Source organism: Micromys minutus (assembly GCF_963924665.1).
Source record: "Micromys minutus genome assembly, chromosome: 10".
Taxonomy (NCBI): domain Eukaryota; kingdom Metazoa; phylum Chordata; class Mammalia; order Rodentia; family Muridae; genus Micromys; species Micromys minutus.
Window position 1 is genome coordinate 47,841,697 of NC_137979.1, and position 23,866 is coordinate 47,865,562.

Here is a 23,866-nt window from a genome sequence, read left to right on the forward strand (position 1 = left end):
TCTTATATACCCTCGGATGACCTCCTCAGGAATGGCCACTACCCATAGCAAGCTGGATCTTTTCATATTAATCATCAGTCAAGAAAGTGCCCCACAGGGTTGCCTACTGGTCAATCTAATGGAGAGACTTTCTCAGTTGAAGTTCCCTCTTTCTAGATGACCCTGGCTTATGTCAAGTTAACATCATCATCATCATCATCATCATCATCATCATAATATTTAACCAGAACAGGTGATAAGGAACACCCCATTTGCTTCTGTTTTCTCAACACAGTGATGGATCACTGTATACAACATTTGGAGAAAGGAGGAGGAAACGTGTATTTTCTTACAGTGTCTCTGAAGACTCCGACGTTAAGAATCTAGAGACTAGAGTTAACAGGAAGTAGTGTGAAAGGTGAACTGGTAGGAGTGGACAAGGTGGGTGGGAGGGGGTATTTGCACTTGAGTAAGTGGGAAAGATGATATTAGGTTCCTGCTATTGTCTGTCTGCCATTTCTTTGCTCCCATTTGCATTATGGTCACTTTATTTTCAGGTGTGTTTCCCAATATGAAGCACCAGTGACAACCAGAAAGTATAAGCACATTGTTCACTTTCTGTATCCCAAAGCTGTTGTGTTCCATACAAGAGTCACTGGTTATACACGGCTATTTACACTGAATAAATTGTTGAAAGAGGAGATTGCTGTCTTGGACTTCCATTAGGAAAATGGTAACCGTTTTCCCCTAGAACTGGGAAGATTTGAGTCTATGGAAGTCATTGGAAACAATGTGTTGTGTCTTAGATAAGCTACTATCCGCTTTTGGGAGTGAATTTGCCCCTTAGGTATTTGATATCTGAGGTCTGCACGTTTATGATAACTGTACCAGGAAAGCCCGGTGCAATGGAACTTGTCTTGTGTTTGATACTCGTCGGAAGGAGTAAGAGATGGGTGGCGGGAATCAGTAGTCACAGCCCGGAACCTTAAACTATGGACACGGGCCGCGGGCTTCTCCAGCCGACGTCACTAGAATGCGACGCCTACTGTTCCAGAAGCAGCGGCACGTGAGGTCCCACGGTGAAGTCGAGTTTCACTACAATAAGACAAATCACTCTTGAGTCTCCAGGGGGTTTGGGTTTCAGCATCCCTGTTCTAGGTTTGCCACCATAGGGCACAAGGTCCGGAGCTCCAATAGCCCCTCCAAGAACCTGTAGAGTTGAACATCAGAGCGGCTGCGCAGGGCACGTGCTCATCCTCCCCGGAGTCCCGGCGATTGGCTGTGACGTGACTTCCGGCGTAAGCGGCGAAAGCCGGGAGGGCCAGCGAGAGCTAGCAGGCAGCAGGCGGGCGGGTGGCCGGCCGGCACGGAGGGAGGGAACGAGCAAGCGGTGAGCAAGCCAGCGAGGGCGCCCGGGTCCCGAGGGCAGCGGAGATTCCTCAGGCCCCTCCGGTGCCCTCCCCGGAGCCCACAGCACCTCCGGCACCTAGCGGAGCGGACACGGCCCGGCCCGGCCATGGCCTCGTTGCTGAAGGTGGATCAGGAAGTGAAGCTCAAGGTAGCGGCACAGCTCCAGCATCCTCATCCCTCTCTTCGAACCCCCAGCAGTCGGATCTGCTCCCCACTTTTCATGTCGTCTTTGTCTCCCTGGGGACACCAGCTCTGAGCTTCCGCCTGGCTTAACCCAGCCCCCCACGCCTGGGGACAGCATTGGAGAGGACCGTATAGGGTAGCTTTCTGCCCTGCTTCTGGTGATGGAGTGCATCAGGGACTCCTTTGCGGACACGTGTTAGACTCAGTGCTTTAGGCTAGTGACAGGTGGAAGTCCCCAGCCCAGGAACGTCCCCGCCCCCGGACGCTACCACTGACCCTGCCCTTGGAGGCTGGCCTACTGCGTATGATAGGCAAGGTCTGGGTGGGAGTTGGCACGTTTGTGAGCTCACTTCTTCCAGTCTGGCTTTTGTCTGCTTATGAAATTGAGAGGGGTTCAGACCACCGGAGGGAGGGACAAAGGGAGGTGAGGGGTGGGTAGAAAGGGAGAGAAGGGGTAGAATTGACAGGTGCTGGCCTGCAACCCCAACATCTTCTCCCGAGATGGAGAAATGGATCCTCAAAAAAATGAAGTATTTGCAATCTGGGGGCCTCTCACCTTCTAATTATAATTTCAAGGTGAGGGAGACAGCTGGATTTGGGGTTCCCCATTCATACCCTTGAATCATTAGGCATTGAATTGCTCTCTTTGTTAATTCTAGGTTGATTCTTTCAGGGAGCGGATCACAAGTGAGGTGAGTGTTATAGAGAAGAAAAGGGGCGTTGGTTAATAGCCGGGGTTTCCCAAAAAGATATCCTTAGGGAGTGACTGTCCCAACTTATTCAGGTGTATTTTTCTCTGTCTAGGCAGAAGACTTGGTGGCAAATTTTTTCCCAAAGAAGTTATTAGAACTTGATAGTTTTTTGAAGGTGAGAGGCACTTTTATTTCTTAAAATTATTTCTTTGGTCCTTGTCTTTGTGACAGACAGGGCAGATGGTGTGTTGATTCTGTTCTCTTGTGTACTGTAAAGCATTCTTTTTTTTTTCCTCTTTTTTTCTTTCACAAGAAATACTCCTTTGCCCCTCTGTCTCTCGCTCTTCTTTTCTCCTTTCTTTCTTTTAATTTTTTTTTTTAAACTTAACACTAATACTGTTTTGGGGTGAATGCCTCTCTTTCAGGAACCAATCCTAAATATCCATGACCTAACTCAGATCCACTCAGACATGAATCTCCCAGTCCCTGACCCCATTCTCCTCACCAATAGCCACGATGGACTGGATGGTGTGAGTGTCTTGCATTTATGTTTGTGTTCTTAGTATTTTATTTTTTGGTAAGCTTGGGGATGTACGGAGGATGTGGGGTTTGCCTGTGGGATCTGGGGTTCTGTTTTAGGTGTGGTGGCTCTAGAATACTACTATTTGGATCTTTAGTTTTACTTTTTTGGCATGGTGAGTATGTCAGTGCTGCTCTCATTGGTAGCCCAGGTTTTCATTAGTTCTAAACTAGCCACAGGCCTCCTTCAGCTACTTGGCTTTCCACATGCTTAAGATCAGGACTTTTCTGTTCAGCATGCTGTTCTTACAGATGGGAAGAGCAGCTGTTGTCACTGCATAGCTACAGTCTTGGTCTGCGCTTTCTGCACTTGCACCTTGCTTTGTTTTTGAGACAGTGTCTGACTGTGTAGCCTTGGCCAGCTTGGAACTCCTTAGGCAGACTAGACCAAGTTGGCCTCCAGCTCCTCAAGATCTGCCTGCCCCTGCCACCTAAATACTAGGATGGAAGGTGCAAGCCACCATGCCAGCCAGCACTGATGACACTTTACTAGTCACATGTCTGTATTGTGTCATAACACCAGTGGTACTATATTCCTGAGGCTTGGTATGTTGGTGGTGGTGGTGGTGGTTCTTTTGTTTTTTTCTGTCCTAGAAGTCAAGCATACTTTATAAATGCTGTACAACTGATTTGTATTCCTAGCTTTCAGAATTTTCTTAATTATAATTAAGCTGGGTGTGGTGGCTCAGCATTCAGCTTGCCTAGAGAAGGAGAGTTGTGTGTTCAAGACCAACCTGGGATACATGGTAAATTGAAACCCAACTGGGACACATACTGGGATCCTTTCTTCAAAAGGATAAACATGAAGTTAATTCAGGAGACACCGCAGTAGTCTGTGTCCTTAGCTACCAACATTACTTCTAGCATATAGAAAGTACTATTCCAAGTTTGCTGAATGACAGATTTATCTTAGCACCAAAAGATTTGTGCATATTCCCTCAGTCAGCTCCTACCTGCCTTAATTGCTTTCTTCTTGTCTTTTAAATGGAATTTTCCCTGCTTCTCCACTACTTAAAAAAGTACTTTTTTATTTATTGTGTGGGTAGGGAGCTCTTTCCTTCTGCTGTATTGGATCCAGGGATCAAACTTGGGTTGTCAGGCTTGGCAGCAAGTGACTCTACCTGCTGAGCCAACCTACCACTTGAGCTGCTTTTTAAATGTGTTCTATTAGTTGTAATTTTGGCCTTCCCAACTAGAATGTAAGTTTCTTTTTGACGAGAACTTCTTTTAAAAGCTTTATATGTATGTGTGTGCGTGCACAGAAGTTCATATAATAGTCTATGGGGTCCAGGAAGGAATTAAACTTGCTTTCACAGTGTCTTGTAAAGGGCATGTGTGTTGAATGCAAAAATTAAACTTGCTTGTATAGTATCTAGTAATGGGCATGTGTGTTGAATGCAAACTAATTCTTGATTCTTCATACCTTTAGCCCACTTACAAGAAGCGCAGGTTGGATGAATGTGAAGAGGCCTTCCAAGGTAAGAGCTGCCATTTAATCAGCTCACTTCACCAGCTGACTAGCAGCCCTGAGAAGTAGGATGGGTCTGGATTTCACCAGCTCAGGAAGTGAAGTCTGATTTAATTTCCCAGATCAAAACTTAGCAAATCCTCTTGGCTCAGTCATTATTTGGTCTGCTGGAATGTCAGGAGGGCCTTATGGTGTGGATACCAGGGAGAATGCTTAGGCAGAAACCATGCCTCACACTTGTCACAGACACATATTCTGTGCCTCAGTTCCTCCTGTAGAAGTAGTTGCTACCTGATACATCAGGGGGTGGTGTAGTCACTGAGAATTGTGATAGAAAAGAGGTTATTACGTCCACGTGTAGGGAAGAGGAAAAAGATGAAGGATGCTCCCACTTTTCCACTACACTGAACATGTGACTTTGACATATCTTCCAGGAACCAAGGTGTTTGTGATGCCCAATGGGATGTTGAAAAGCAACCAGCAACTTGTGGACATTATTGAGAAAGTAAAACCTGAGATTCGGCTTCTGATCGAGAAATGTAACACGGTGAGGCAGGGGTTCATGACCCAAAGAGTGCCTCTAGAACTATGGAATTTGGAAGGGGTTGGCAGGCTAAGGCCCTTGATTCCTTTGCTTAGCATCAGTCCCCGCCAGCAAGAATCATGTACTTCAAAGCTTCAGTGGGAAGGATCAAGGTCCTTCTACATATATTTTGTCTTCTCATACTCTAGGTCAAAATGTGGGTTCAGCTCTTGATTCCCAGAATAGAAGATGGGAATAACTTCGGGGTGTCAATTCAGGTAGTGTGCCCACATTGCAAACTGGGAGCTCCTTCCCTGCTTTGTTTCTTTCCTTTGGTCTGTGGTGCTGCTATAGGGTGATGGGGAAGTAACTTGACTCACCTGTTTATACCCAGGAGGAAACAGTTGCGGAGCTAAGAACTGTCGAGAGTGAAGCTGCATCTTATCTGGACCAGATTTCTAGGTAGGGCAGCTTGGGCCAGACCCAGGAACATGGATTGGTGATGTGGGAGGCATGTTCAGGGTTCCCTTCAGCTGCTTTTCTTTTTTCCCCTTCCAGATATTATATTACAAGAGCCAAATTGGTTTCTAAAATAGCTAAATATCCCCATGTGGTAAGTAGGGCTCTGTGGTCTGAGGTGGGGTGACTTGATAGAGAAGACACCAGGACTGGTGGTCTGGGTGTTGGGCCTTGAAGACGAGCCTCCCTACCCCCACACAGGAGGACTATCGCCGCACCGTCACAGAGATCGATGAGAAAGAGTACATCAGCCTTCGCCTCATCATCTCAGAGCTGAGGAACCAGTATGTGAGTAGAGTCAGTCCCTGCCCAGAGTTGTGCTTCTCAAAGGCCTGTGGCAGTTTCTACAAAACTGGGGATCGGAGTAAAAGGAGTCCAGTACTGTGGTGGTGTCTGCCTGTAATGCCATCTTCTCAGGAGGTTGAGCAGTAGGGTCCAGAATTTGAGGCCAGCCTAGGGTACTGTCAGCTGGGAGTAGAGAACATGAAATCAGTGGGGAAGTCTAGTTGGGTGTGTCTGTTCTAGCTGGGTCGGGGGGGTGATATACCACACATGGATGCTTAAGCATGGGCCTTGGGGTCAGAGAGATGGCTTTGTAACCAAAGTTCTCCTGCAATTGGGTGATTGGTTTGTTTGATTCATCTTGTTTGTTCTTAGACAAGGTCTCAACTATGTATCCCTGGCTGGCCTGCAGCTCACTATGTTGATGACAGACTCTGCCTCTCAAGTGCTGGGATAAAGACACTATAGCCAGCTTGATTATTTTTTGTCTTTAATTATGTCTGTATGTGCACGTTTGAGAGTGCAGGCATCTGTGGCCACCAAAAGTGGGTATCAGATTCCCTGGAGCTGGAGTTAGTGACAGTTGAGAGTTGCCTGACTTGGGTGTTAGCTCCGTTGTGCTCTCCTGCAGTAAGAACTCTTGTTCCTGCTGGTGAGCCAGCACCTCAGTTTGGAAACTGATCTTGATCATGTTAAAGCTCAGACTTCAGCTTTTTTCAAAAATGGGAGAGTTTGATTACTGAGTTTAAAAAAAAAAAAAGCAGACTTTTAGCAATGAGGCAGCATATTAGAGGATTTGTACTTCTCAGTGTGATCAATGCTTAGAGCCAGCTGAGTCAAGTGATGGGAGTGGGGTAAGGTGAGCGATTGCTTGGAGCATCTCGTTCTCTTGGTGACATAGAGGTTGAACAGATGAGTGATCTCTTGATCCTTCCTATCCTAGGTCACTCTCCATGACATGATCCTGAAAAACATTGAGAAGATCAAACGGCCCCGGAGCAGCAATGCAGAGACACTGTACTGAGGCCAGGGCCAGGGCCAGGGGACTTTGTGAGTCTGGCTCAAGACCGACATTGCCTTGGTTTGTTATATGACTATCGTGATGGGGAAACTGGCTGGAAATAGTAATCACACCTCTCTGTTTTTAGTTAGAGTCTAATGAAACTCTCATCTAGTTCTGTGACGTGTTTACCTCTTTTTTCAGGCCTCAGGAACTCTTCTATCTCCTTCCCCAACATCCCCCACCCAGCCTGTCCTAATTTCTGGATAACTCCAGGTTTGTGCAACACACTGGCACAAGAATAATTGTGGGCTTTTGTTTTTTCTTCCCTTCTTTCCCTGTTTTAGGTTTTGTGTTTTCTTCCTTTTCATGATTAGTTGGTTAAAAGCTGGAGGAACTATAGGGAAAGTGTTAGGTGTCTTTTAGTAACAGGGGGAGTGGAGGTGGAAGGGACATCTCTTCTTGTCACAAGCCTAGTGTCTCTTGTTTCTGAGGGACTTTAGGTCCTCCGTGCTACCCTGGTGATGCCTTAGGGCTTTCCACCTGCATCCATCCCACCTTGAGCCTGACCATGACAAGGGATACCTTAGGCCTTCGGCTGCATCCCTACAGCTTCTTTGGATGTTTTTATAATTGGGATTTTCACATACACATGTGTACACATGTACATACTCATAGGGACATGTATACATGCTTCCTGCTCCATTATAGAACATACCTTCCTCCTTGCACCACCACTCCCTCAGCCCCTGTCACATGCAACACCTCAGCAGGTGATAGTTGTCTTAGTCACCCACCCAGGCAAAAGTCCCAGGCCTACCCTCTTCTGATAATGTAGCCCTTGGTGCCAGCGTTAAGTTAAAGGAGAACCGGGAGCCGAGCAGCAGAGGGCTCACGAAGGCCTTCCCTCTGTGTCTCAGGTTCTTTGTGGTGTTATGCAAAAGCTGGTCCTCTGGCCCCCATTTGCCCTTCTCCTAGGCTAGCGTGTGTGCTGGCTAGGGAGCAGTCAGCTATGAGGTCCAGAGGCTGCTGCTCCTCGCTATGCTTTCCCTTTGGGAAATATTTCTCGTATTTATAGTATTGTGCTTCCAGGGAAAGCAGTAATTCATGTGTATATGTGTGTGTGCACATACATGCGTGCACATGTGTGTGTGTGTTGGTGTGTGTGTGTATAAATATGCTGCGAAGGTCAAACCCATAGAAGAGTTGCCTCCTCTTGAATCTTCCAGACATACCACTTGTTACAGCATTTGTATTAACCCCACCAGCCCCCAGCTTTTTAAGTGAGAGTTGGCCTCTGCAGTTAGCCTGCCAGTGACTCTCTGTCTGTTTGACTTTTACTCCTCTCCGTCTTCCAACTCCCAGTCACGTTTCCACCTGGGAGCATCACTTTCACTCCCAGCATTCTAGAGAAAAGGAGTCGGGATGCTCTCTTCCCATAAGTAGTGCTCAGTAACAAACCAACCGCATTTTCGTTGGGCAGTACACCTCCCACCCTCAGATCCCTTCCAGCTGAACCCCTTCCCTCCCACCATGTGTTTCTCAGTTTTCCTTTTTGTTTGATTGTTCCTCTGCCCCTCCTTCCTTGGATTGTAATGTAAAATTCTTTTACCATGTCAAGAAATTATTAAAAATACAGGTACTTTGACCTCTTTCTAAAGCTGCAGACCCTGGTGCCGTACTCTGGTGTCTAAAGGGACATAAGGGGCATGGTGGTCACACATGAACATTCAGATACCCATCTTCACAGACACTCTGGCTGGCCTCTTGTGTGTGAACTTGCTGGTTGAACTGGTTCTCTTCTCTTCATGCTGGCTAGATCTAAGCTGACCAGCTAGAGGGAGATGGTGGTTCCTGCTATGTGTTGAAGCTTAATTGTGTGAAAGCTGCCTGTTTTTCTACCAAATTCCAGGTCCTTCCTGGTGATACCCTGAGCTGCCAGCAGAGGCTGCTGTGGTTACATGTGGGAAAGGCAACTCATGTTGACCCTGTCCTTTTCCTCCATACTAGTTTGCCTCTACATGCTTCAACTTTTTAAAGGGAACTCCTAGTGTTGGTTTATAATGACCCAAAGTGCTCATAGGAGGCTTACATCCCTCTGAAATAATATATCCTCACTTCCCTCCTGACAGTGAGACTCTCATTGTCTGCAGAGGTTTAAGGTCACAGCAAGGGAGGGACATCTCCTATTCTGTCCCAGAGCTTAGAGCCACTAACAGCTCTGCTTGCCAGCCTCCGGGATTCCTAAGCGCTTGTTGTGTGCATGACTTCATTTTAACCAAAAGCAATCTATAGGGTACTCTTATGCTTTTATTTATTCCTTCATTTGTTTTTCAAGACAGTTTTCTCTATGTAGGCCTGGCTGTCCTGGGACTCGCTTTGTAGACCAGGCAGGCCTCAAACTCAACAGAGATCTGCATGTAGCACTACTGCCTGCCCATACTTTTTATTTATTTATTTATTTGTTTGTTTGTTTTTCTTAAAGATTAGTTTATTTATTATATGTGAGTACACTGTAGCTGTCTTCAGACACACCAGAAGAGGGCATCTGATCCCATTACAGATGGTTGTGAGCCACCATGTGGTTGGTGGGAATTGAACTCAGGACCTCTGGAAGAGCAGTCAGTGCTCTTAACTGCTGAGCCATCTCTCCAGCCTCTCCATCCCCTCCTTTTTTTTTTTTTTTTTACTTTTTATTTACTAAGGCAGAATATCATCAAGGTTAACCTATAATTCACTATGTAGCTTAGTTGGCTTTGAACTCAGAAACTCGGGATAGGTAGTTCTTTTAAGGCCACACACAACTTGGACTGGATCGTTTTATGGACCCAAACACAAAGCTCAGAAACTCAGTCTTTTCACTGGAATAGAATAAGGGCTGGGTCTCCCAGATCAGGCACTTAACTCTGATAGGTCCCAGGTAGACTGACCATTAGTTGGAGTGTAATTATTCTAAGAGGTGTTTTGTTAGTACTGTGTGTTAAGACAGGGAAGGGAGTGTGCATCAAAACTGCCTTCTCAGAACTGTTGGAGGTTACAGGGTAGTTTAGTATCATTACCTACCTCAAGCCTTCTCATCTGGTCTTAAATAACAAAACTTAGTTTTTTAGCAGTCAAAGTTTAGGGACAGGAAGAAGCTGTGCAGGTGGGAGTAATGTGTTGAGCCAGACCACAGGGCAGAACATTGGAACAGAATTACATAAAGATCAGAAATTTCCTGTCCAGCCCAGAGGGTGGAGTTTAGTCCATTCCTCTCCATCATCCTGAATATAAGCCTACTTCGATGTCAGAAACAGAAAAGAGCTATTAGGACTGGTGCCGGTTGGCATCAGCCATGAATCTCAAGGTGCTTCTGGTGTTTCTGGTGCTGTCTCTTGTTACTGTCTTTGCTCTGGCCTGTGTCTTGCTGATCAGGCAAGGCAGTTCCAGCCAGTCTCCTCGATGCCCTTCTATGACTACCAGAAATCATCCCTGGCCAAACCCTGGCCAGAGCCAGCTGTTTGCAGACCTGAGCCCTGAGGAGCTGACAGCTGTGATGAGCTTTCTGACCAAGAACCTGGGGCCAGGGCTAGTGGATGCAGCCCAGGCTAGACCCTCGGATAACTGTGTCTTCTCAGTAGAGTTGCAGCTGCCTGCCAAGGCTGCAGCCCTGGCCCACCTGGACAGAGGGGGGCCCCCACCTGTGCGGGAGGCACTGGCCATCATCTTCTTTGGTGGACAACCCAAGCCCAATGTGAGTGAGCTGGTGGTGGGGCCCCTGCCTCACCCCTCCTACATGCGGGATGTGACTGTGGAGCGTCATGGAGGCCCCCTGCCCTATTACCGTCGCCCCATGCTGAAAGCTGAGTTTGTTCAGATATGGAGGCATTTAAAAGAGGTGGAGCTACCAAAGGCACCCACCTTTCTGGCTTCTGTCTTGAACTACAATGGGTCCACCTTGGTGCCTCTGCATTCTACTGCTAGTGGCGTCCATTCAGGTGACCGTGTTACCTGGATAGCCCTCTACCACAACATCTCAGGTCTTGGAGTGTTCCTTCACCCTGTGGGGCTGGAACTGTTGTTGGACCACGGGGCCTTGGACCCTGGCCACTGGATAGTCCAACAGGTCTTCTATATTGGGCATTACTATGCAGACTTGGCCCAGTTGGAATGGGAGTTTAAAGCTGGCCGCCTAGAAGTGATTGAGGTCCCTCTGCCCACACCAGATGGGGCTTCCTCCCTGAAGCCTAGAGTCACTCCAGACCCTCCTCTTCCCCCTCTTCAGTTCTCACTCCAGGGTCCCCAGTACAACATACAGGGAAACTCAGTGACATCTCCACTGTGGATGTTTACCTTTGGTCATGGGGTGTTCAGTGGCTTAAGAATTTTTGATATTCGGTTCAAGGGTGAGCGTGTGGCTTATGAAGTCAGTGTCCAGGAGTGCCTGACTGTTTATGGTGCTGATTCCCCCAAAACAATGACGATCCGGTACTTGGACAGCAGCTATGGGCTTGGTAAAAACAGCCGAGCCTTGGTTCAGGGGGTGGATTGCCCCTATCAAGCCACAATGGTAGACATCCATGTACTGGTGGGCACGGGGTCAGTCCAGCTGCTCCCAGGGGCTGTGTGTGTATTTGAGGAGGCCCAGGGACTACCTCTTCGAAGGCATCACAATGCCATTGGGGGTCATTTCTATGGTGGTTTGGCCAGCTCAGGCCTCGTGGTCAGGTCGGTGTCATCAGTGGGCAACTATGATTACATTTGGGACTTTGTGCTACACCCAAATGGGGCACTCGAAGCGCGTGTCCATGCCACAGGCTATATCAACACAGCGTTCCTGAGTGGAGAAACTGAAAGTCTCCTCTTTGGGAACCGTGTGGGAGAAAGAGTGCTGGGAGCGGTGCACACACATGCTTTCCACTTCAAACTGGACCTTGATGTGGCAGGTGAGTTCTCGGGGTGAGGCTCGAAGGTCGGGAATGGGGCACAGGGCAGGAAGACCCCAAATCAAGGAGTGATCTCTGCAAGGTTCAGAGACATTCTAATCCCTCTGGGTATGGGAAGAGAGGAAGGATTGTCTGAGTGCAGCTGCAGTCACAACTGGGTGTCTGGCCTAAGGTGAAAGAGGTTCTCTTGCCAATCCCTACCCTCTGACTCCCTCCCCCCAGATTTACATTTGTAAAACGGGTTTAATGGCTGCCTTACCTTGAGGGACTTTCTGGGGAAATGAATTGACCCTGTGGGAACTGAATGCAGCTAAAGAGAGGCATTTGTTACTTGAGCTTAGGGTGGGTGGAGAGGGCAGGGAACTGAGTAGAGGTAACCAGAAGTCTGGTAGAAGAGCTTTCAGTAGGGCAGGGATGTGTGTTGTAGGGTGGAGGGAGGGTATCAGGGCTGAAGCAGTGTGGGGAAGGCCACCCAACCCTTTCACTCACCACTGTGAACTGTCCACTGTTGTAGCAAGCCTGAGACAGGTGGCTGCAGGTATGGAGGACAGAAAACAAGCTTATAAAAGCACAGACCTGGACCCAGAAAGAAGCAAAATCCAGCAGATCTCTCTTTTACATTTGGGCAGACTAAGGAAGGCAGGGGAGATGGGACAATGGCTGTCCACGTGTGAAATTCTGTCTTGAGTGTGAAGTCCTGGCATGTGCATGCTACACACTATAGTCGTGCTAGTGTTTGGTTAGGGCTGGGGGGTAGGAGAAGTAATAGTCTAGTCTGACCTGTGCACTGTGAATCTCCAATTAGAAGGATTCTCCAACAGCTCTGGCCATTAAAGAGCCAGCTACTAGTTACTAGGTTTATAGGTTTATCATGGTCACATTTAAGGGAACCAGATGTTCTGACCCTCAAGAAAGTGATCAGTACTGTGTTGGGTGATGCAGGATTTGGGTGCAATGGGATTTTAGAAGCTCCTGGGTAATGAAAAGCAATGAATCATATTTTTGAAAGAGACTGGCACTGGTGTCTCCTGTGCTAAGAGTGCTGGAGTCTTAGAGCTGGGAAGAGTATTCAGGGATTGTGGAGGGGGTGAGGGGATTGAGTTTTTCAGGTTAATTCAAGTCAGAAGTGTGTGCTTTTTCGTGTACTGAGTATAGCCATTAAAAAGCATTAACTGTATTTGCTGTAGAGATTTAGAAAGTGGGAATCAGAAGCAAACTGTTCTAAGGCCAACTAGGGTAGGCTGATGCTAATAGAGCCTTCTGTGAGGACAAACATTTTATATTTAGCCATATGTGGCTGCCAAGCAGTTTGCTTGCTTATTTTGTTTGTTTGTTCATGGCTGGAGCATTTTGTATTTTGTAGCTATATGTGGCTGCCAAGCTGTTTGTTTGTTTGATTATTGTTTGTTCATTTATTTATTTGAGGCTGGGTTTCACTATATAGTAGAGTCTTTGGATTCCCCTTTATTTACCTGTCTGTATTTTAAGACAGAGTCTTCCTGTGTAGCCCTGATTACCTTAGAGCTCTCTTTGTATAATTAGTCTGGCCTTGACTTTGTAGTCACCTCCTGCCCCTGCCTTCCAGGTGCTGGACTGAAGGTATGTACAATTATGCCTAGCAATACTGAGCTCTTTAAATATAGCTACTGTGATTGGGGAAGCACATTTTTTTAATATACACAGGCATACATGACTAATGATTATCCTATTGAAATACAATAGGTTGGAAAAAGCCAGGTTAGCACTTGCCCAGGCTCATGCCTCCCAGCACAGGGTGTTCTCTGATGTCTTTGCCCAGGCCAGTGCTCTAGGCACCCAGGGATTCTGTCTAAGCAACCTCATCTGGTGTAGAACTCTCCCTTTCCTTAACCTGACAGGTTTGAATAACTGGGTGGTAGCTGAAGATGCAGTCTTTAAGCCTGTGGCAGCCCCCTGGAACCCAGCACTTCAGCTACAGCGCCCACAGCTGACCAGGCAGGTCCTGAGCAGGGAGGACCTGGCTGCATTTCCCTGGGAGAGTCCTCTTCCTCGATACCTTTACCTGGCTACCAACCAGACCAATGCCTGGGGTCACCAGCGTGGGTACCGAATCCAGATCCACAGCCATCCTGGTGTGCACATACCTTTAGAGAGCGATATGGAGAGGGCTCTCAGCTGGGGGAGGTGAGAAGGGCCCTGGGAATGGGGGGAAGGGAAGACTTGTCCCCCTCAGGACTCACACATCCTAGACCTGCATTCAAATTCAAGTAGCTAACAGGACGGGAAATGGTATCAACCTGATCCAAGGGATTCTAGGCCTTAAAGCTCTTCAATTTTTTTTCCCCCCACCACTGCCTTTTCTACAATTCCTGTCCAGATACCAGCTTGTGGTGACCCAGAGGAAGGAGGCAGAATCCCATAGCAGCAGCATCTATTACCAGAATGACATGCGGACCCCTACTCTGGTCTTTGCTGACTTCATCAACAATGAAACCCTCTTAGGAGAGGTTGGTGGGCTTAGCAATAATGAAGAAAGCCTTCTCTTTTTCTGGTGTCTTGGCTGTCCAATCTCTGTCCAATACATGTTATCCCGACTAGGGGTAAATTAGTCATAACAGTGGCACCCTGCCCAGCCTAATAACCTACACAGGTTATTAGGTATTTGATGTAGGAATGTGGTTGGCAGATGCAGAAGCCAGGCTGAGGCTGGAGGTTGGGAAATTACAGCTAAGAGGTGATTCTTTGCCTTCAGAGGCCCCCAACTCTTTTTTCCTCCTACAGGATCTGGTGGCTTGGGTGACAGCAAGTTTCCTACACATCCCCCATGCTGAGGACATTCCCAACACAGTGACCGTAGGAAACAGAGTGGGCTTCTTGCTACGACCCTACAATTTCTTCAATGAAGATCCCTCTATCTTCTCCCCAGGCAGCGTGTACTTTGAGAGGGACCAGGATGCGGGACTCTGCAGCATCAACCCTGTGGCCTGTACCCAACAGCTGGCAGACTGTGTCCCCAACTTGCCCTCTTTTTCCTATGAAGGCTTATAGGCCTGAGGCTGTGGTGAGACCCCAGGATAGGAGGAAGAGATGCGCACACTCCTCTGTTCCTGTGTTTTTATCACCTGCCCACAGGTCCCCATCTGTTCTTTAGAAAACATTCTTTCTGCAATAAAGACCTGGGTATCCACCTGTGGGTTGATCCTTGCTTTCTGCCTGTGTTTTGTGCTTGTGTTTGTTTCTATTTGAGGCAGGTTCTTTCTGTGTGGCTCTGGCTGTCCTAGAACTTGCTTTAAGGACAGGCTGACTTCACCGCTCAGAGATCTGCCTCCAGACTATTGGCATTAAAGATATACACCACTACCCCTGGCTTCTGCTAGTTATTGAAATGATAATTTATAAAAGATGTTTTAGAATACTCAAATATCACAAATTATATCATTTCAAAACTCACTGGTGTTCACAACATCATACGAGGCTTCTTATGTGTGTGAATCTAAAAGGAATGGTTGTTTTGTATAATTGATAATAAAATGGTTTGCAAAATTTTTACTTGAGTTTATTCTACTTGGCTTTTTAAAAGTATGTAGAGCTTTGTCCCAGGAGAATATTGAGGACTCTGGCCAAGGAAATTAGTAACAGTAAGAGTCACAGAGTGGGGCTGGGGAGGGTAGATAGATCTGGCCAAGGAATATTTCTTGGAAAAGGCTGGAAGTGGGAGTTTCCTTGGCAAGACTGTACAGTGAATGTAAAGAAAATATCTGGCCTTCAAAAGGTGGGAGTTGGGAAAAAAGTGGATTTTCATACACAGACTGGATCCCTCCCCCTTCCCTCAACCCCTGTTATCCCTAATCCCAACCCTGACCCAGAGACCAGAATGTGATTTGGAAGCTGGAGGACAAAGCCATGTAAGGTCTGTGGATATCACTGCAGCCAGCTCAGAACCGCCTCCCAGCCCCGGTTCCAACCTCCCTGCTCCTTCCCATCTTGGCAAAAGCATCAGACTACAGAGGAGCTCTGCTAGCGCCGAGCGCCTGGGATGCCCCAGCCAAAAGGAGTTCGTTTCTGGTAGAAGCCTGTCCATCCTCAAGGAACAATGACCCAGAAGACCACCCTAGTGCTCCTTGCTCTGGCTGTCATCACCATCTTTGCTTTGGTTTGTGTCTTGCTAGCTGGCAGGAGTGGAGATAGGGGCGGACTGAGCCAACCTCTTCATTGCCCCTCCGTTCTTCCTAGTGTCCAGCCCCAGACACACCCTGGCCAGAGCCAGCTGTTTGCAGACCTGAGCCCTGAGGAGCTGACAGCTGTGATGAGCTTTCTGACCAAGAACCTGGGGCCAGGGCTGGTGGATGCAGCCCAGGCTAGACCCTCGGATAACTGTGTCTTCTCAGTAGAGTTGCAGCTGCCTGCCAAGGCTGCAGCCCTGGCCCACCTGGACAGAGGGGGGCCCCCACCTGTGCGGGAGGCACTGGCCATCATCTTCTTTGGTGGACAACCCAAGCCCAATGTGAGTGAGCTGGTGGTGGGGCCCCTGCCTCACCCCTCCTACATGCGGGATGTGACTGTGGAGCGTTATGGAGGCCCCCTGCCCTATTACCGGCGTCCTGTGTTGGGCAGAGAGTATCGGGATATTGAAGAGATGATTTTCCACAGAGAGCTGCCCCAAGTTTCTGGACTCCTTCATCACTGTTGCTTTTACAAACACCAGGGACACAACCTGCTAAAAATGACTACAGCCCCCCGTGGTTTGCAATCAGGGGACCGGACCACCTGGTTTGGTTTATATTACAATCTTTCAGGGGCTGGGTTTTACCCTCACCCCATTGGCTTGGAGCTTCTGATAGATCACAAGGCCCTGGATCCTGCCATGTGGACCATCCAGAAAGTTTTCTACCAAGGCCGTTACTATAAGAGTCTGACTGAGTTGGAGGATCGGTTTGAGGCTGGCCTAGTGAATGTGGTATTGGTCCCAAACAATGGCACAGGTGGGTCCTGGTCTCTGAAGTCCCCAATATCACCAGGCCCAGCTCCCCCTCTTCAGTTCCATCCCCAGGGACCCCGGTTCAGTGTCCAGGGGAGTCGAGTGACTTCCTCCTTGTGGGCTTTTTCTTTCGGCCTTGGAGCTTTCAGTGGCCCAAGGATCTTTGATATCCGCTTTCAAGGGGAGAGGGTGGCCTATGAAATTAGTGTCCAGGAGGCCATAGCCCTCTATGGCGGCAATTCCCCAGCGTCAATGTTGACCTGCTACATGGACAGTAACTTTGGCATTGGCAAGTACTCTACCCCCCTGACCCGCGGGGTAGACTGTCCTTACCTTGCCACCTATGTGGACTGGCACTTCCTTCAGGAATCTCAGGCCCCCAGGACACTACGTGATGCATTTTGTGTGTTTGAACAGAATCAGGGCCTCCCGCTCCGGCGACACCACTCAGATTTCTACTCCCACTATTATGGGGGCGTTGTGGAGACGGTGCTTGTGGTCAGATCCGTGGCTACCTTGCTCAATTATGACTATGTGTGGGACATGGTCTTCCATCCCAATGGGGCCATAGAAGTCAAATTCCATGCCACGGGCTATATCAGCTCAGCTTTCTTTTTTGGTGCTGGTGAGAAGTTTGGGAACCGAGTTGCGGAGCACACACTGGGCACAGTACACACCCACAACGCTCACTTCAAAGTGGACCTGGATGTGGCTGGTAAGACATCGTGTGGGTTATTCACAAAATAAAGATTAAGGGGTTTATGCTTTCCTTTGGCCTGGCTGGGAGAGAAGGGGCTGATGAGTTTCATTTGGATCTTAGCTTCCTGCAAAGCTGCCAGATTCTATATATGTGACCTCCTTACAACATCTTGGGAAATGACTAACCTCGGGGAAAAGGCTAGGTCTGGCTTCCCGGGGTCCCTAGAGTTAATGTGGGCCTCTGTTCAAGCAAGCAGCTGTTTGCTTTCCAACTCAGCTCTGTCCGACCTGGGGCGCAGCATTGGAAGATGTGTTTGTGTTTGCAGAGTCCCCGTGCCTGTAAGCCAGTCTTGGAACAAGCATTGCTCTACATTTCCTTGGGAGAGATGTCCTCCTCTTCCCTGGTTCCTCATCTCTTTCTGGGCACAGTTCACTTCAGTGCACGGATACACTGGATAGTTTGGTGAGCTGGGAGTTCCAGATGGCTCCTGGAGTTTACGGTCACAGAGACAGCCAAGGCTCTGTGATCTCGTGAAGATCAGCTTTCTCTTTTCCTTCCCTACATTGATCCATCACCCAGTTGAGATTTGTTTGTTTGTTTTCTATTCTGACAATGAAATCCCTTAAAACTCTTACTAGGTCAATGTTGCCCTCTGTCCCTGTTAGACCACATTTTTTTTGAGGGTTTTCAAGACAGGGTTTCTCTGTGTAGCCCTGACTATCCTGGAATTCACCCTGTGGCCCAGACTGGCCTCAAACTCGCAGAGATCTGCCCGCCTCTGCCTCCAAAGTTAAAGGGATTAGGCATGTGCGCCACCACTGTCCAGCAGCAGGTCCCTCTGAATGTTCTCAGGGTCTCCTGTGTACACAGAGCTGTCCACGCACACTACACGCTGCTTCCACATTCCCACAGCTGCCGATTTCCCAACACCTGCAGGGTGTCACCTACAGAAGGACTTCCCTTCTGTCAGCTCTAGCCCATCCTGAGAGTTTCTCCAGTGCACTGCTGTGTTCAGGTCATGGACACATACATAACCCATGGCATCTCTGTTTTAACTCGGGGTTCACTCCTACCTAGAATGGCCTTCCAGGACTTGTCTTGATGATATCCTGTAAGGGTAGACAGAAATGGTGTCCTGGGAGTTGGGGAGGTCCTGTCCCTGCCTGTGCCTATATTCCTGGAACCCTGACCCTGGCTTACCCAGGCTACCTCACCCTGCAGGCCCAGGATGTAGGTTTTCTGTCCCCTGTGAGCCTGTGAGAGCCTGAGGGGAAAGGTGGAACTTAGTCAGCTCTGTCCTCAGGAACAAGGAGAGAGAGAGAGAGAGAGAATAAATAACAAAAACAATGATTGAATTACATGTTAGAGCCTTTTTCTTTAAAAGAAAAAAAATATTTTTAAAAAATTTTTGGCCAGGCAGTGATGACACGCCATTGATTCCAGCCAATGAGGCAGAGGCAGGTGGATCTCTGGGTTTGCAGCTAGCCTAGCCTGGTCTACAGTGTGAATTGCAGGACACCCAGGACTAAACAGACAAACCCTGTCTCAAAAACAAACAAACAAAAACAAAAAAAAAAAAAAAGATTTGTTTTTTTTTTTTAATTTTTCTTGTGTGTCCATGGGTATGTGCATCTGAGTTGTACAGGCCTCTGGAAACCAGAGACGTTGGACCCTCCTGGAGTTGAAGTTCACAAGCTGGAGCTTGTGAGTGGCCCAGCGTGGGTTCTGGGAGATAATCCCTAGTCCTGCAGAACAGTACGCACTCTTTCCGTTTGTTTGTTTGTTTGTTTGGTTGGTTTTAGTTTGTTTAACAGCCCTGGCTGTCCTAGACTCACTTTGTAGACCAGGCTGGCCTTAAACTCACAGAGCTCTGCCTACCTCTACCTCCCGAGTGCTGGGGTTAAAGGCATTTGCCACCAGTGTCCTGCAACCGTATGACTCTTAACTGCTGAGCCTTATCTCTAGCCTCTGAATATTACAATTTATAGAATAACAATTTTCTCTAAAGGATTGGAGAGACCTTCGGACAGGGAGGGAAGCAAAGAACATGGTCAGTCTTAGGCTGCTCTTTGGTCTCCACTCTGAAGTCAGGTAGATGCCAGACGTTGCCAGAGTGGTCAAATGACTAACACTTACACACTTAACACAGGGCTGAAGAACTGGGTCTGGGCAGAGGATATGGCTTTTGTCCCCATGAATGTACCTTGGCAACCGGAAATCCAGATGCAGAGGCTGCAGGTGACTCGGAAGCTACTGCAGACAGAAGAGGAGGCTGCCTTCCCACTGGAGGGTGCCACCCCACGCTACCTGTACCTGGCCAGTAACCATAGCAACAAGTGGGGTCATAAGCGAGGCTACCGAATCCAGATCCTCAGCTTTGCTGGGAAGCCATTGCCCCAGGAAAGCCCCATAGAGAAAGCCTTCAGTTGGGGGAGGTGAGTGCTGGGTGATCAGAGGGCTTGGGGAGGTGAGCACAAGGTCGGAGCAGGAGCGGAGGAGGGACACTTGGAAAGAGTTCAGACTGTTTCCAACATTGCCTGTCTCTGTGGACAAGTGGGATTGCAGCAGGGGTGTCATTTCCCCTAGGAGAACTAAAGCCAGTAAAGAACGCTTTCCTGTTCAGGGGTATGGGTGTAGGTTGTACATGTCAGGGGTGTGACTTGGTTCTCCAGGGTGGTGACAGCCTGCTGTTGCTCTGTGAGGAGCTATGAAAGCTGGGCTCAGAGCACTGAGCCTGCTTCCATCATAAACAGGTGCCGTGGGCTTAGAGACAATGGAGACATAACCGATGCTCTTCTAGGTATCACTTGGCTGTGACTCAGAGGAAGGAGAAGGAGCCTAGCAGCACTAGCATCTTCAACCAGAATGACCCGTGGACCCCCACTGTGGACTTCACTGACTTCATCAACAATGAGACCATTGCTGGAGAGGTGAGCTGCTGGTGGGATGCGCAGAGACGGGGCATGTAGGTGAGCTTCAGTTTCTCACGGGTGGGTCCCTAAAAGCTATCAGAACTCCACAGAGGTGGAGCTGACTCCTTGCCTTTTGCACTTTAGCAGATGTCACCATTTCCTTTAGAGCAGTGTTCTCAACCTTCCCAACACTGCGGCCCCTTAACACAGTTCCTCATGTTGCGGTGACCCCCACCCTAAAATTATTTTGTTGCTACTCCATAACTGTTATTTTGCTACCATTATGAATTATAATGCAAGTATCCGATAGGGAAAGTATCTTACATGCCACCCTATGGAGGTCGAGACCCTCAGGTTGAGAACCAGTGCTCTAGGAGACTCTCCAGCTTTGTAGACAACCCTTTCCAGGCCTGAGGACTCATGCAGGACAGGACATTATCAGAGAAAACCACAGACCACAGCTCCCATCCTGCCTTGATGGGTACATTCTACATGTCAACCTGCTTCTACCTTCTAAGGCGTGGCCTCGTTCTACAGTTCTCTGTTACACTTTGAGGACTCTTAGAGAACAAGGGAAGAAAGGCTGACGTGGCCTGTAGTGTCACCTCTCGGGCGGGTAGGCAAAAGGTGTCTACCCACGGGAGGTACAAGCCAGCCTCTGGGAGGCAGCAGTTGTTCCCAATATGCAACGAGCTTTTAATGTTTATACTTCTAGAACATCCGAGAGACACTGTTTAAAAAGATTCGAGATCTATGGGCTCATAAACAGTTTCTTCCCTAGGAAGCCACCGTGTAGAGAGGGTGTGTCTGGCCAACCTCACCATTCTCCTTTCTTCTCTCCTGCTAGGACTTGGTAGCCTGGGTGACAGCTGGCTTTTTGCACATCCCACATGCCGAAGACATTCCCAACACGGTGACTGTAGGGAACGGAGTGGGCTTCTTCCTGCGGCCATATAACTTCTTCGATGAGGATCCTTCCTTCCACTCTCCAGACTCCATCTATTTCCAGGAGGACCAGGATGCTAGGGCCTGTGAGGTCAACCCACTGGCTTGCCTGTCCCAGACTGCCACCTGTGTCCCTGACCTCCCAGCCTTCTCCCATGGGGGCTTTGCTTACAAATAAGTGTCCCCAAGATGGACAATTTAGCCAAGAGCTGGGGAGTAGAGCAACAGCTGGGCAGTGCACAGGGTAATCCAGTTCCTTCTGTCCCTGCATCTCTGTCCTCTCTCTTCTGCCCTCCTTGTCTCTCCCTCCCTGCTTGGAGCATCCTGAGCCCATGGATGCCTGACACACAGGGACATTGAGCTTTGTTGGTCATACCTGTACTGCCTTGGGAGAATAGCCTTGCTAGTTGCCTGGAGTAATGGCTATAGGGTTTTGTTTTGTTTTGTTTTAAAAATGGTTCTTCCCCCACCCCCAATTTGGCTTTCATTACAATTTTATAATAGCTTTGAGGTCTCTGCAATGAGGATAACTCTCTAGAGACCCCAAAGTAGGGTCTCCCTAAGACTTGCACATCCCCAGCTGAGCCTGGACCTGAGTCTGTGGAAGTCTCAAATGCAATGGAAGGTCTCAGTGCAGAGGACCAGGCTCGTCTGTCTCCTAACATTTGTCACGTGACAGGAGCAGGACTTGTCTCTCCTTCAGCCCTGTTTTGCCCTCTGTACAAGATGGTCCTAGAGACAGCAGGTGGCTTGGGTTCTGTGATTATCCCACGGCTTTGCTTGACTGTAGCGCTGGCCCTGTGCAGTAGCCTGCCGTAGCCAGTTTGGGACAGTGAGATAAGAACCATGTGTGGGCATTAAAGATGAGAAACAGAAAACCTTGGGAAACCCCTGCCCCCACCCCCAGTCCTCACCCCACCTAATGTGAGATCTGTCCAATCAGAAGCAAACATACAAATGGGCCTGGCTGGGTGGGACCTGCTTCAGGGTTTCTTTGCTGAGATCTGGACTGGGTGGTACATGTGACTAAAAACAACAGGTACAAAATTCCCTAGCAGTCTGGCCAGCCCCACTGTCAACTAATGTTATGACTGTTATTACTGAAAGAAAGGTGCTGGAAAGATGGCTTAGTAGGTAAGTAAGTGCATATTGCTCTTGCAGGGGACCCAAATTCTGTCCCTAGCAGTTTTAGGTGCTTACAACTATGTATAACTCCGGCTCCAGTGCCCTCTTCAGGGCACCTACACTCATGCACATACCTTCACACAGACACATACGCATAGATAAAAATAAAAGAATTAAGCTGGTACGGCGGCACATGACTTTAATCCCAGCACTGAGAAGCAAAGGCAGGCAGATCTCTGAGCTTGATTGAGGCCAGCCTGGTCTACAGAGCATGTTCCAGGACAGCCAGGGCTACACAGAGAAACCCTGTCTTGCAAAATAAAACAAAACAAAAAGAGAGTTCTTTAAAGACAAAAGAAAAACTAAAAATACGAGGCTACCAGTGCATATTGGTTTATTTCTGCATTCTTTGAGTAAGACTACTTACGTCTGGGGAGGAAGATGGGTGAGAGAGGGAATTGGGTTCTGCATGACCTTATGGATATCCTGAATTTGGAACCAAGCGACCATACTGCCCTGTCAAAATAAATAAGTGGGCAAAACACGAACTGCCTTTTCTTTTCTTTTAAACATGCTGTGTGTGGCAAGGAAATGGCTGGCCCACGTTCTTGAGACCTAGAGAGGTAGGTGGCTTACAGTACTGCCCTGGCCTTTCCTTTCTTGTATAAATTCAGGAGCAATGCTAAGCTTTGGTCAGTAGCTCCCGCCATCTCCTTTCTCTTTCTCAGAGGAGGGGATAATGAGAAGGAATAGAAACAGGGGCTTCCGCTTGGTCAGATGCCCAGGCTAGACCAAGAGGTGACATGCTAAATGCTCAGGCTAGACCAAGAGGTGAAGTGGCAGAAACAGCATGGGGTGCCCCTCAGTTTCTGACCAGAGAGGTGACACGTTCAAGAGCTCAGACACCTGGAGTATTTCGCTGCCTTCTTTCTGTCCCGCCCCAATCTTATGCTCTCCTATGGGTTGATGTGGATCCATGGATTGGGAGGAAGCCAGTCAGTGGAGAGAAAACAAACTCCAAAGAACGTGGAGGAAATCTTCAGTGAGGTTCAGGGCTCACAGTGTCTGGCTTTATGTAAAACATGGTCTGGGGTGGGTAGAGAAGAATGAAAGACAAGCAGATACTGTGGTGTGGGAGCCAAAGGGGATGTGCAGTCAGTTGTGAGTTCTGACTCCATAACTCCCCATTCTTCCAACCTAAAGAATTTAATCCTCCTTTGAATGTTCATCTTTTTGTTCCCATCTGGGCTGGCTAGTTTTATGGCTACATAAGCTAGAGTCATTGGAGCCTCAAATAAGAAAATGCCTCCGTAAGACTGGGCTGTAGGCAAACCTGTATGGCTTTTTCTTTTTTCTTTTTCTTCTTCTTTTTTTTTTTAAGATTTATTTATTGTATATAAGTATACTGTAGCTGTCTTCAGACACACCAGAAGAGGGCATCGGACCCCATTACAGATGGTGTGAGCCGCCATGTGGTTGCTCATATTTGAACTCAGGACTTCTGGAGGAGCAGTCAGTGCTCTTAACCACTGAGCAATCTCTCCAGTCTAGCATTTTCTTAATTAGTGATTTATGGGGGAGAGCCAGCTCACTCCATTACTAGGCTGGGTCCATAAGAAAGCAGGCTGAGCAAGCAAGCCATGGGAAGCGAGCCAGTAAGCAGCATC

At 48.3% G+C, this 23,866-nt stretch overlaps 3 protein-coding genes across 4 annotated transcripts; all 3 read left to right on the forward strand.

Moving 5' to 3' along the window:
• Positions 1–1,296: 1,296 nt before the first annotated feature.
• PSME3 (proteasome activator subunit 3) lies at positions 1,297–8,477 on the forward strand. Its single transcript, XM_080924479.1, has 11 exons — positions 1,297–1,537; positions 2,232–2,264; positions 2,377–2,439; positions 2,690–2,794; positions 4,273–4,321; positions 4,746–4,858; positions 5,044–5,112; positions 5,229–5,296; positions 5,393–5,447; positions 5,555–5,641; positions 6,579–8,477. The coding sequence occupies exons 1-11, from the start codon at positions 1,496–1,498 to the stop codon at positions 6,657–6,659; spliced, it is 765 nt and encodes a 254-aa protein (XP_080780605.1). The 5' UTR covers positions 1,297–1,495; the 3' UTR covers positions 6,660–8,477.
• Positions 8,478–9,732: 1,255 nt separating this feature from the next.
• On the forward strand, positions 9,733–14,806 carry AOC2 (amine oxidase copper containing 2). Its single transcript, XM_080923523.1, has 4 exons — positions 9,733–11,560; positions 13,438–13,723; positions 13,917–14,046; positions 14,321–14,806. The coding sequence occupies exons 1-4, from the start codon at positions 9,970–9,972 to the stop codon at positions 14,585–14,587; spliced, it is 2,274 nt and encodes a 757-aa protein (XP_080779649.1). The 5' UTR covers positions 9,733–9,969; the 3' UTR covers positions 14,588–14,806.
• A 630-nt stretch (positions 14,807–15,436) lies between these two features.
• On the forward strand, positions 15,437–22,743 carry AOC3 (amine oxidase copper containing 3). Of its 2 annotated transcripts, none has more exons than XM_080923521.1 (4): positions 15,437–17,232; positions 19,367–19,652; positions 20,018–20,147; positions 20,977–22,743. In XM_080923521.1, exons 1-4 carry the CDS (start codon positions 15,633–15,635, stop codon positions 21,250–21,252), a joined length of 2,292 nt encoding a protein of 763 aa, XP_080779647.1. In that variant the 5' UTR covers positions 15,437–15,632; the 3' UTR covers positions 21,253–22,743. The 2 variants fall into 2 exon arrangements, with proteins under 2 accessions (XP_080779647.1, XP_080779648.1); XM_080923522.1 differs by having other exon boundaries at positions 15,437–16,521.
• Positions 22,744–23,866: the final 1,123 nt, after the last annotated feature.

What these genes read in the sequence shown, in the direction of transcription:
- AOC3 (XM_080923521.1), top strand. Translation starts at nt 15,633, where the DNA reads ATGACCCAGAAGACCACCCTAGTGCTCCTTGCTCTGGCTGTCATCACC. An exon ending in AAAGCCTTCAGTTGGGGGAG is followed by an intron (nt 19,653 to 20,017) that starts GTGAGTGCTGGG and finishes ATGCTCTTCTAG; the next exon opens with GTATCACTTGGCTGTGACTC. An exon ending in ATGAGACCATTGCTGGAGAG is followed by an intron (nt 20,148 to 20,976) that starts GTGAGCTGCTGG and finishes CTCTCCTGCTAG; the next exon opens with GACTTGGTAGCCTGGGTGAC.
- AOC2 (XM_080923523.1), top strand. Translation starts at nt 9,970, where the DNA reads ATGAATCTCAAGGTGCTTCTGGTGTTTCTGGTGCTGTCTCTTGTTACT. An exon ending in ACTGGACCTTGATGTGGCAG is followed by an intron (nt 11,561 to 13,437) that starts GTGAGTTCTCGG and finishes TTAACCTGACAG; the next exon opens with GTTTGAATAACTGGGTGGTA. An exon ending in ATGAAACCCTCTTAGGAGAG is followed by an intron (nt 14,047 to 14,320) that starts GTTGGTGGGCTT and finishes TTCCTCCTACAG; the next exon opens with GATCTGGTGGCTTGGGTGAC.
- PSME3 (XM_080924479.1), top strand. Translation starts at nt 1,496, where the DNA reads ATGGCCTCGTTGCTGAAGGTGGATCAGGAAGTGAAGCTCAAG. An exon ending in TGATCGAGAAATGTAACACG is followed by an intron (nt 4,859 to 5,043) that starts GTGAGGCAGGGG and finishes CTCATACTCTAG; the next exon opens with GTCAAAATGTGGGTTCAGCT. An exon ending in CAGAGCTGAGGAACCAGTAT is followed by an intron (nt 5,642 to 6,578) that starts GTGAGTAGAGTC and finishes TTCCTATCCTAG; the next exon opens with GTCACTCTCCATGACATGAT.